General features: G+C 34.2%; 1 protein-coding gene across 2 annotated transcripts in view; it reads right to left on the bottom strand.

The window, feature by feature from the left end:
- The window catches only part of Dmd (dystrophin), a 1,759,261-nt gene that overhangs the window by 559,815 nt on the left and 1,185,986 nt on the right, over window positions 1-13,460 (bottom strand). For both annotated transcript variants that reach the window (XM_041642825.1, XM_041642826.1), the window contains one exon: window positions 10,752-10,963. In XM_041642825.1, the coding sequence (XP_041498759.1) occupies window positions 10,752-10,963 (212 nt within the window). The remainder of the gene's footprint in view (window positions 1-10,751; window positions 10,964-13,460) is intronic.

Here is a 13,460-nt window from a genome sequence, read left to right on the forward strand (position 1 = left end):
TTTATTTTAAATGTTTACTTTAATTAACATGACAATTATACATTCTTATGGATATAATGTGATGTGTGTGTATGTATGTGTATTGTTACTACTTTACAGTAAAGAACTTAATCTGCCATGTCATATAGTGTTTAATTTTTGTATTAGAGCATTTGAACTGTGGTTTTAAAACGTTTAGAGGCATGCAATGGTTTTATTATTAACCACATCAACATATTGTATAATAATCATGGAGGATTTAATTATTATTATTATTTCTGAAAACTTGGGACATGATATCCACCACAATACAATAAACTTCTTGTAACCACCGTTCTTATCTCCACTTGTGTAAGTTTGTAGTGAATAAATTCCATATCTAAATCCATGTAACGTAATAGGATGGTTGTCTTTTTGTACTTGGCTTATTTTGCATATTGTAAATCTATTAAGTTCATTTACAAATGATAGAATTATGTTTTGCACACACATATATAATATTATAAATTATAATTTTACAATTAATTTACAATATTTTACAATTAACTTGCAGTATTACAATATTACAATTAATTGTGTTATTTCTTCATTTTTTCATAATATTTTCTAATTTAAATTTCATAATTCATAGCAAAAATTCATTTAAAAATTTAAAATCTTAAATTTAAAATTTCATTATAATATTTAAAAACTTCAAAATTTGAAATCGAAAGATTTCATTTTAAAATCTAAATATCTAAAAATCCAAAAATTTGAGATTTAAAATTTAAAAATTAAAGATTTGTAATTTGAAATTTAGAATTTAAAATTTAAAAAATAAAATTTAAAAATTTGGAATTTGAAATTTAAAAACTTGAAATTTAGAAATTAAAATTTGAAAATTTGAAATTTAAAATTTGAAAATTGAAAATTTGAAATTTCAAATTTAAAATTTTTTAATTTAAAAATATGCAAAATTAAAATTTAAATCAAAAATTTTAAAAATAAAAATTTAAAATATAAAAATTCTTTCTCTGTTATTTAAATTATTTTTAGCAAAAAGTATTGAATTTATTTTTCCTCTCATTATTTTTACCATCATCCACATTAGGATTTTCTTCTTCAAACAATATAAAACTTGGCTAGCTAGTTTTCTTCATTTTTTTCCTCACAATGACACATCTCATTCTTCAGATGCTTAAGTATTTTGTATTTTTATTTTCATTTTGCTCAAGGTTTTAATTATATTTCTTCTCTTCACTATTTTTATATTTGCAAACATTGAAGCTAATTATTTTTAATTTTATTTCATAGTCTTAAAAATTTTAAATTATAGAATTTTAATCTGCTGTTAATATGTTGGAGAGTTATGTGAATTATTATTGCGTAGAGTTTGTCAAATTGTAGTGATTTTTTAGGTGCCTCTATTTATCTTTCCAGATATTCATTTTGTCATTAAAAATAGCTATGTTTTGTAGAATAATCACTTCATTTTTGTCAGTTTTTGCTTTATGTAGTTTCATAATATTTTTCTTGACCACTTATGCGGTTTTTTTCCTTATGGCTGTTTTTTCAAAGCCAGTATTTCCATTTGGTTGTTTGTAATTTTTATATTTATTTTACATAGGTATTCATGAAGGCACACCAAAGACCCTCTCCACTCTCCACAAATATGTCAGAGCTTTTGAAGTCTCCATATGGACAACTCAATTCCCAGATGCCCATTTCAAGTTTTTCTCCAAGCTTTCTCAATGAACATCACTACAGTGTAAGATGCCTTGTTTTTTTTTTTTAATTTATTTATTTATTAAGGATTTCTGCCTCGTCCCCACAACCGCTTCCCATTTCCCTCCCCCTCCCCCGATCAAGTCCCCCCCCCTCATCTGCTCGAAGAGCAATCAGGGTTCCCTGACCTGTGGGAAGCCCAAGGACTGCCCACCTCTATCCAGGTCTCGTAAGGTGAGCATTCAAACTGCCTAGGCTCCCACAAAGCCAGTACGTGCAGTAGGTTCAAAAACCCACTGCAATTGTTCTTGAATTCTCAGTATTCCTCATTGTCCGCTATGTTCAGCTAGTCCGGATTTATCCCATGCTTTTTCAGACCTAGGCCAGCTCCTTGGGGTAACCCTGACCAAGGAAGTGAAAGATCTACTTGACAAGAACTATAAGTCTTTGAAGAAAGAAATTGAAGAAGACACCAGAAATTGGAAAGACCTCCCTTGCTCTTGGATTGGGAGGACCAACATAGTAAAAATGGCAATTCTACCAAAAGCAATCTATAGATTCAATGCAATCCCCATCAAAATCCCATCAAAATTCTTCACAGATCTGGAGAAGACAATAATCAACTTTATATGGAAAAACAAAAAACCCAGGATAGCCAAAACAATCTTATACAATAAAGGTTTGTCTGGAGGCATTACCATCCCTGACTTCAAACTCTATTACAGAGCTACAGTATTGAAAACAGCTTGGTATTGGCATAAAAACAGAGAAGTCGACCAATGGAATCGAATAGAAGACCCTGACATTAACCCACAAACCTATGAACACCTGATCTTCGATAAAGGAGCTAAAAGTATACAATGGAAAAAAGAGAGCATCTTCAACAAATGGTGCTGGCAAAACTGGATGTCAATCTGTAGAAGAATGAAAATAGATCCATATCTATCACCATGCACAAAACTCAAATCCAAATGGATTAAAGACCTCAATATCAGTCCGAACACACTGAACCTGATAGAAGAGAAAGTGGGAAGTACTCTACAGCACATGGGCACAGGAGACCACTTCCTATGTATAACCCCAGCAGCACAGACACTAAGGGCATCATTGAATAAATGGGACTTCCTGAGGCTGAGAAGCTTCTGTAAAGCAAAGGACACTGTCACTAAGACAAAAAGACAACCCACTGACTGGGAGAAGATCTTCACCAACCCTGCAACTGACAAAGGTTTGATCTCCAAAATATATAAAGAACTCAAGAAACTAGACCGTAAAAGGCTAATCAACCCAATTATAAAATGGGGCACTGATCTGAACAGAGAATTCTCAACAGAAGAACTTCAAATGGCCAAAAGACACTTAAGGTCATGCTCAACTTCCTTAGCGATCAGGGAAATGCAAATCAAGACAACTTTAAGATACCACCTTACACCTGTCAGAATGGCTAAAGTAAGATGCCTTGTTAAATAACGGCTACAGAATGATATGTACCATGAAAAAGAATGTTTGCCTTTTCCTGGGGACATAGCTCTAAGTCAGCCCAAATAAAGACAAGATTCTGTGCATAGGTTCGTTTTAAATTTATTTTTCCCAGAGAGTTGAAAGATAGGTCAAATAGTGCCATCACTTTGGAATAAAAATGTAACTTCTGAGGAATACCAATCCTGTCACTCTTGATGGCTATAAGATTGCTAGTTTTTATAACTACCAGGGGCTCTAAGGCCAATGATTTTCAAAACTAATGTGGAGCTGGAAGAAAATGACAGGAAAATATAAAAAAGCCTCTAATATTACTGTTTTGTGGAAGTATAACAATTCAGAGATTTTTATGTTTTGGTTCATTTTATAATTTCCATAAACACAATTTAAAACTGTTTGTCAGAATATTTTCGTGTGTGTGTGTGTGTGTGTGTGTGTGTGTGTGTGTGTGTGTGTGTGTGTGTGTGTGTGGAGTGGTTTTCTAGTCATCACAGTATATTTTCCAGTACGGAAGAAATTAAAATATGAACAGAAACCTAGGCAAAATAAGGTTGTGATCAGAGTGTAAAAGAATGCAAACAAGACTTGGTAACTCTGCCTTAGATACAGAGTACCTAAGTAGCAGGGGAAGTTATCCTTTTGCTACCTTTGCTGCATCATTGATATAAGGTATAGTCCATATGTTTTACGTTTAGTAGTTTCCAAGTACTTTAAGGAGAAAAATACTATTAGTGTATTGATTCTTCTTATTCATGTAGCAGCTTTAGGGAGAGAATAAAGGGGAGTTTTAAAATGTATGACCAAATTTAGGCTCTTAAAAGAGGATTTCAGACAATGTTTGTAATTATTAGATTTGCAGAAATAACTTTGTACAACTCTAATATACACATTTATACATATATAACAAAATGGATCTGCTTGACATATATAAAATAATTCAGTTTCTAGCATTATACATATTTATATCTAGACAGGACACTGTCTGGTATGTAAGTTTACCACTTCCATATATAATAAAATTGTACCTTTTATTTTTATACAATAAAACCCTGGATTTCTTTTTTTCCCACTAAAATAATTTATGATTCTCAACTAGCCAGTGTAGCTACTTTAGAGAAGAGGATTAATTTTGAAAATTAATTACAATTATAATGTATTTATGATCCAGTAAAGGACACATTTAAAACATAGGTTTTTTCAGCCCTGGAAATGTTTTTTAATAATTTTAAAATTATTAGATTTCCCACTTGAAGTAGTTTCAAATATTAAATAGCCAAATCAGCTAGGCTCAAACAAGATTTCACTTCTCTATTGAATTCATGTACTCTTAGCTCAGCGAAGCACAAAACAGCTAATGCCGTCACGTTTGAGAGGCTTTTATGCTGAATTTGACACAAAAGCAATCACAGAGCAGACAAAAAAGGAATTTCTCTTTCAAAGGCTGAAAGGAGAAAAATAAATGAAAACTATGAGCCTGGCCAAATCTCTCTTGCCACCAGAAAAGAAAGTTCAATGTGATGAAGAAATAATTTTTTTTCCAAGGAACTTACTGCCACGTTTGGACCAATGTTAGCTTGGTGAACAGACTGTGAGCTCAACTGAGGTTGTAGCAAATGAAATAAATCCTAGGATGATCAGTGCTGGCCATTTCAGGTACCAATGCATACTTGTTTCTTTTGAAAGTTCTAAATGCTAGCATCAGTGATAAGATTCCGTTATGGCTTATTGTCAGGGATTTTGTAACAGAAATCTTGTATGCTTTTTTCCCCTGTAACATCTGTCTCTCTTTAAAAAAGAGCATTTATTTAACCAACTTTAAGAAGATCAAATGAAGAGATGTGATTAATAAAATAATCTGCTTTCTAAATGCATGTCTTTGTTTCAGAAAATTAATTCATTATGCAGCAGGGAGATAATGTGAAAATAGATATGGATAATTTTTCAAGACCTGCTAATTACTAATCATCGAATAGACCATCTGCAGTCTTTGTTTTGTTTTGTTTTTTGTTTTACTCAACCAGTGTTCTCCTACTGCTGTCTCCTTCTATTCGGACATGTTTTCCATGTTTTTTGTTTGTTGATTTTGTTTATTGTTTGTTTTCCTGGACAAGGTTTCTCTATATGACAGTCATGCTGTCCTAAAACTGGCTCTGTAAACCAGGCTGGCCTCAAACTCACATCCCTAGCACTGAGGTTAAAGGCATGTGCCGGGTTTTTAAGGTGGGCTTTCCCAAACCCCGTCTCATAAATGATTTCTACTATGTGAATGTGGTATTATTTCTATAATTACTTCCCATTTATTTTTCTAAGCAAGAGGTGGAGAGTTTCAAAATATCTAACCAGAGAGATACAGATAAAGATGAAATTTAGTGAAATCGAATGAAGAATTAAAAACGATAATGACTAGAAATTACAGAGGGATAAAAATCGTGCAACGACGTTAAACTGAAAATTCAGAATTAAAAAAATATAGATATTATTAGAAAAAATAAAGTATGTGTAGATAATAGCTAGAAGAGGTCTGAGAGAATTAAACATTTCGAATCAATAATATATCTAAATTGCTAGGAATCCAGATAGTAGAATTCAAGTATGGTGATTGGTTTAAAGCATCAAAATGATCATAGAGTTGTGCTAGCCTTTGAAGTCATTCACCGCTGTTTAGTAAGAGTAGATTGGGTCATTGTCAGGTACGCGGGATCAAGGGAGGATGTCAGCTATAACCACACCTCCCCAACTCTGAAGAGGGCCTTACAAGGACAGTAGGTTCTCCTGGCAATCTTAGGCACACAAATGTAGCAATAACTTATAAGGAGGGGGGTGCAGGTCAGATTATCCAGTATGTTCTCATCTGTATTTCCAGACATTCTTTTAAAATGGAAATTGTAAGTGATAAGCCTGCCAACATTACTCACTAGTCATGAAAAGCAGATATCTCCATTATTTGTTCCCCAGCCTTGCAAAGAATTAAAAATAAACAGTAGTTTTATCTAAAAGGAATTTAGTTTGAAATTATCTTCAGTTTTTCAAAGAGAATATTGTAAAAAGGTTCCCATAGCATACTATTTCATTACTTTAATAAATAAATTACTCATTAATTTTTTTCAGCCAATTGGCCCTTTTAAAATGTAATCTTATTTCTCAGTTTATAATTACTCTTGTCTCTTTCAGAGCCTTATAATGTTTTACTTATCCATGTGTTTTATCCTCATAGATAGAGGGTAAAAGAGAAAATCTGTGAGATCATTTATAAGAATAATCGCTATAAATTCCCATCCCACATCTCTATTCCTATCAAATGAAGCTACTGAATCTCATCAGCCTTCAGTTTTCCGAATACAATTAAAAAAGAGTACTTTCATAAGTAACCTGCGAGAACCAAATAAAATGATGCTTGTCAAATGACTAGCATTGCCTTTAACATACAAGAAACACTCAGCTTTAGTTTTGTTGAGTGTTTGTTTCAACAAACTAAATAAAATAAACAAAATAGGTTTGTTTCAGTATTCATGTATACTATCCACAAGAAGAAGTGGGTGGTAACTTTAAAGATTTGGCCATCTTTATTATCTGCCTTATGATCTTAACATTTACTGTGACAGCCATGCCTATCATTAAGTTTCCAAACACAGACAAAAATACCTATGGTTTTATAGACAATGTTCAAGTCATTTTTAATAAAATACTTAAGTCTATTCAAAACCATTTTTAAAACATCAACAGAGATAGTAATTATAATAAAATAATTTGTTGCTTTAGATGTTTTTAAACACCTGTTTAGATAGATTGTTTTGTTGTATTCCATATTTTTTCTTTTAGTCTCTTATATAGAGCTATGTACATTTCTAAGAGCTACTTACTGCACCCTAATCATTCTTGAAACTCACTTAAGGTTCTCTCATGGTAAGATTATATTTTACTTGTCAATCTTTAGACCCTTCTTTATTCCCATATAGCACTACTTACCTCTCATTTCCCTTTTTCTACATCTATCTCAAACCCTCTTCTTGATAATTTTGTATGTTAACACTTTTTGTATATGATCTGTGAAATTCATAGTATGCTAACTTCAAGGAGACTATACCAGAGCCTAGCAACTGGTGGGAACAGATGCAGAGACCCACAGCCTAACATTAAGCAGAGCAGGCAGAACTCAGCAAGGATTGTAGGAACCAGAGTGGTTGAGGACACCACAAAAAAAATGATCCACAGAATCAACTAACCAGGGGACATAGAAAATAAGAGACTGAGTATATATATATATATATATATATATATATATATATATATATATCCTACACACACACACACACACATATATATATATATACATACATATATATTCTGGGTATAGGCAAAGATTTTATCTTCACAGCAGCTTAGATTCTTTTTTTTTTTTTTTTTTTTTTTTTTTTTTTTTTTTTTTGGTTTTTCGAGACAGGGTTTCTCTGTGGTTTTGGAGCCTGTCCTGGAACTAGCTCTTGTAGACCAGGTTGGTCTCGAACTCACAGAGATCCGCCTGCCTCTGCCTCCCGAGTGCTGGGATTAAAGGCGTGCGCCACCACGGCCCGGCAGCAGCTTAGATTCTTTAACAAAGTGGGTATAATGAAGACTGGCTAAAAGTTCATTAATCCCATTTAGTCTTCCTGAAATTAACTGGGGAAAAAAATCAGTGATCCTGATTGTGTCTGACCTAGGTCCTCTGTACATATGTTAGGACTGTGTAGTTTGGTGTTCCTGTGGGACACCTAAAAGTGGAAGCTTTGGGGTGTCTTTGACTCTTTTGTCTGCATTTGAGACCCTTTTTTTCCTACTGGGTCACCTCATCCAACCTTAATATGAGGGGATGTATTTAGCCCTATTGCAACATGATATGTCATATTTTGATGATTTCTTTGGGAGGTCTGGCCTTTTCTGAAACAAAATGTAGTAGATCGGGGAGGAAGGAATTGGGAGGAGATGAAGGAGGGAAAACTGACGTCAGAATGTAATGTATGAATGAATAATTTAAAAGAACAGAGCGTTCAAGATTAACCATGTGAACTGCATGTCAAATAGTCAGAGCAGAAATTAAGAAAATAATTATTAGAAATTATTTATGCATCTGTGTCAGGAAATTACTAATAATAGAGGTAATGATGAGTCTTAAAACCCTATATGGCCTCATATTATTCTTGGTATATGTGAAGATCTTATCTTCACAGCAGCTTAGATCCTTTAACAAAGTGGGTATGATAAAGATTGGCTAAAATTTATTAATCCCATTTAGTCTTCTTGAAATTAACTGGGAAGAAAGCTCTGGTCAATGAAACATGGTAGAAATTGACTCTAGAGGGGCTTGTAGGTGTCCAGGGAGATGCCCCCAGTTAGTTCGTTGGGCAGCTGAGGATAGGGAACCTGAACTGGCCCTATCCTATAGCCATACTGATGAATATCTTGCATATCACCATAGAACCTTCATCTGGCGATGAATGGAGATAGAAACAGAGACCCACATTGGAGCACCGGACTGAGCTCCCAAGGTCCAAATGAGGAGCAGAAGGAGGGAGAACATGAGCAAGGAAGTCAGGACCTCGAGGGGTGCACCCACCCACTGTGACAGAGGGGCTGATCTATTGGGAGCTCACCAAGGCCAGCTGGACTGGGACTGATGGGGCATGTGATCAAACCAGACTCTCTGAACACGGCGGGCGGACAATGAGGGCTGATGAGAAGCCAAGGACAATGGCACGGGGTTTTGATCCTACTACATAAACTGGCTTTGTGGGAGCCTAGCCTGTTTGGATGGTCACCTTCCTGGACCTGGATGGAGGGGGGAGGACCTTGGACTTCCCACAGGGCAGGGAATCCGGACTGCTCTTCGGACTGGAGAGGAAGGGGGAATGGAGTAGGGGGAGGGGGAGAGGAGTGAGGGGAGGGGGGAGAGGTGGGAGGGAGGGGGAGAGGAGTGAGAGGAAGGGGAGGGAAATGGGAGGCGGGGAGGAAGCAGAAATTTTTTCAATAAAAATAAATAAATAAATAAATAAATAAATAAATGAATAAATAGAGAAAGAAAGAAAGAAAGACAGACAGACAGACAGACAGACAGACAGACAGACAGAAAGAAAGAAAGAAAGAAAGAAAGAAAGAAAGAAAGAAATCCTAGGCCTGGCTATAAACCTTCATTCACTGAACAAACATGTTTCCAGTGGCCTTAGAGCAACTATGTTAACATGATGGTTTAATACAACTGGAAATGTTTATCCCCAAGTGACTATTTAGAAAAAACTTGTAAAAAGGATTTATTAGCTACTATCACAAACAAACCAATTGTTATCAATTTTATTGTATTACGCTGTTGATATTTTAGGATTTATTTCTAAATGCAACTTAACATAATATAAACAGACCGTTTTGGGAATGAAATACTTTAGAAATGAAAGAAAAACAGTATGGAAGAACATTCTATGGCTTTTCTTCTTAAATGATATAATTCATGTCTGATTCAAATCCTTGTTTACCGGAAAGCAATTTCTGCCAGATGTAAAACCAAAAATATAGAGAGTTTTGGGTTTAGTACTCAATCATATAACCTTCCAATTGCATTATCTCACTGATTAAAAATATCTTAATAGTATCTACTGTTTAGCATTTAATGTTTCAGATGGCCTATACATGCAACACTGAAAGCATCATATGTATATAAACATCATGCATGGTACTTGATAAAATTAATCGTTTTGCCCCTTTCTTTTAGCCTAGAAGGGACTGAACTATCAAGTGGAAACATATTTCTATTATTTTAAGAGAGAGAAAAGGAAAGAGAGAAGGAAGAACATGAGGCATAGACTATGCTGTGCTAACATCAGAGAATGGGAAAAGAAATTGAGAATATCTATATGTTCCCTTTATACCTTCTCTGATACCCACTCATTCCTTTCTCCAATTAAAGCTCTCTGTAAGGTAAGAAATGGGAGGTGGGATAGATCTATTTTCCAGGAAGGAATTGATGGCAGACATTAATTTAAATTCACACTACTGCAGAAGTATAGTATGCATATCATCTTTGAAGTGCTCTTAAGAAATAGTACAGTGTAAAACCCAGGTCATGGGTAGGGAAATAGAACAACAGTGTGCTTGCCTAGCTTTCAGGAAGTCTTTATTTCAATCCCCAGCAGAAATTTGGCATGGTAGCAAGGCACATGCCTGTAATTTATGCACTCAGGTAGCGCAGGCAGGAGGTTCGGGAACAGGCTATTTAAGAGCCTGTTTCAGTAAAACAAAACATAAACTAACAAACCACATGTATACTATAAGATGAAAATCAACTTGAAAGTTGCAAAAGGCTATCAGCTTTCCTCTAACCTGCATTATGTCTCAAAATTTGGAGCAGGTAGGTGTGGTGGCGCTCACCGGTAACCCCATCTTGAAGGAACTTTTTCAATTTGAGACTGTCTCAAAAAGCAAGCAAAGAAACAACCAGGCAAGTCAATTTCACTATTCATTTTTGTTTAAGTATGTTTTTTTTCCATTAAAGCCATTAGCTTTTAATCTAAGGCATGATTTTATTTAACAAGGATTTTATTTTTAAAGTAATGTTCGGCACTGACCTTGGTCTCTGTGATCTTCTTTTGGATTTCATCCATCGTGTGAGGACCCTCTTTCCATGAGTCAAGCTTGGCTCTAGCCTGTCCTATGACCTGTTCAGCTTCTTCCTTCGTTTCTAGCCACTGTGTTGAATCCTTTAACATTTCATCCAACTGTTGTCTCCGGTTCTGAAGGTGCTCTTGTACCTCATCCCACTGATTCTGAATTCTTTCAACTGGCGTAAGAGGAAAAATAAACAGTAGTAAATACGTCTCTAGAGAAGACAGTTTAAACTTATCATAAAAACTTCATTTCATATTTGCATTTCTCATTACAATATTTATGATGCTATGGGTATGATAATTAATAAAATTTCTTTGCTCAGATGGCAAATTTGATCTTCTATTAAATTATCATCGTGAAAGTAAATTAGAATATTGCTGCCATGGGTAGAAATATAATTTTATTCTTAGTTTCTAATACCAAAAAGAATTATGTCTTAGAAATGTTCTCTATGGCTTTGCCCTATTACTTATGCATTTGACTTGTGAGTATAAGAATCTTAGTTTGGATGTCCCAAAGTCAGAGGCAAGATGGAAAACAGAGACAGAAAATTTTCTAGAGCTCGCTGGGTAGCTAGCCTATACTTCTTGGTGACATTTCAATTTAAAGAGAGACCTTGTCTCAAAAATGGTGAAAAATGCCTGAATTATGACTCTAGAGGTTGCCAACTGGCCTTCATGCTCAAATGAGATCAAGAGAAGACATTGAGCATATATATATATATATATATATATGCATTTAATAAGGGAATTTGGACAAATATACTTTATGCTCATGTAACTATGAAACAGATTTTCCACATCTTCCAATGCCCATAGAATGAAACCTCACCCATAAGTGATGGAATATTATTAGGATGATATAATTTCATAATTCTTATATGTAGCAAGAAATTTTTGGAACAGTATCTTTGTGTTTTCCTATTCTAATTATTTTTATGATGAACCTGTCAATAAAATTGACATTCTAATGTAGGTATACAAGGACCTGATTATGCCAGAGGACTTTCTTGTGAGCAGCACTTTGTATCTATGATTTAAGAGATACACTGTTTTCCTGCTAAGTGTATCTTTGCTAACTAACTGCACATTCAAATACCACTATTATAGACAAAGAGTTCTACTGATCTTCCTTTTTGCAGCCATAGACATGTATCAAATACTATTATGATTCATGTTTTAACTTTTTCTCTCCCAGTCTATGGATACCTCTCCAGCAAGAATAGGGTTTGTAATAGATACTGGAAGTAACCAATCTCTATACCCTTGGTACTTCTCGTAAGTACACATTAGCAAGCACTTACCGTGCTGTACTACAAAGCACGAAGGATTTCTCTTAGCGTGACCAGACTTGCAGGGACAATTAAGGAATAATAACAGTATTAAGGCACTGTCAGATAAGGGTTGGAAGAACATCACTCCTTGATCCCTGCCTTGTTGCTTGGGAGTGAAAATTATGAGAAGCTTGTTCCCTAGCCTCTGAGTTCCCACAGTAATGTTGAACAACCATGGCAAACAACAATAGCCTCCATAATAATCGACTCTTACAGTTTCTTTCCTTTCCCAAGCTCGATTCCACTCCCCTACAGGTACCTTACAAATGAACACATTTTCCTCAAACTATCATTCCAAAGTTTGTTTCTTGAGAAACACAGCCCAAATTGTTACTACTATAGTCATTAAAGAAATTAAGCTGGTTGCACGACAGTTTAGTGGGTAAAGGCACATCCTTCCAAGCCTGATGATCAGGGTTCAAATCCGAGAACTTACATGGTAGAGTCAATCTTATTGAAAAATTATCATTGTCCTTTTATTATGTCTCAGCTTTACATCTTTCCAATAATGGCTTTAACTCCTATTTTATTGTCTTCGTTCATACTCATAATTGCTATCTCATGAAATAAATGTTCTGTGAGATTGGTTTCTTTGGTTCTTAGTTAATTTGTACGGCTACGCTTTAAAAAATCATTTCTATGGTTTTGTTACACTAATTTAATTTATATTAACCGTAATTTTTTGTGCAAAACTCACTCAAAATCAGGCTTGCTAGTAGAATGTCAAGATATGATATAAATTCCGTAGACTAAAATGTATGGTGAACTTTCCTGTGGTGTTAAAGTTATTGATAAATTATTTTCTCCAATATTTTCAAATTAATTTCAGGTTACAAAGACTCATTTGCTATACCTTTTGCCTGTTTTAAATCGAATAATTGACAAAGTAATATAAAAATATTTTTATATAAATTAATGCTGTTTTAGATGTATTTTAAAGTTTAGAATCACATTAAAGTCTAGAAGCTAATCAGCACAAATAGTGTATTATTATTACTAACTAAATGCAATCTATGAATATAAGAAAGACAGAAGAAACAGTAAGCATATGAGAATTCATTTTGCAGAGCAGGAATTAAAGAGTGAGCGTTGCTTTTACAAAAGGACTCATAAGACTTTAGAAAACTAGTCAGTTTGTCAAATATATTCAAAATATTATTTGACTTGTAATTGTTACCAGATACATAGTCAACAGAAATGCAAACTTATTTATATTTACCAAGAGACTCATACTTTTCACTCCTCTTAAACCAATAAATAGAAATTTGTATTTCTATCTATCTATCTATCTATCTATCTATCTATCTATCTATCTATCTATCTATCTATGTTCTAT

Source organism: Microtus oregoni, unplaced genomic scaffold (genome assembly GCF_018167655.1).
Source record: "Microtus oregoni isolate MIOR12 unplaced genomic scaffold, Mior012 000079F_ref0000094, whole genome shotgun sequence".
In the NCBI taxonomy this organism is placed as follows: domain Eukaryota; kingdom Metazoa; phylum Chordata; class Mammalia; order Rodentia; family Cricetidae; genus Microtus; species Microtus oregoni.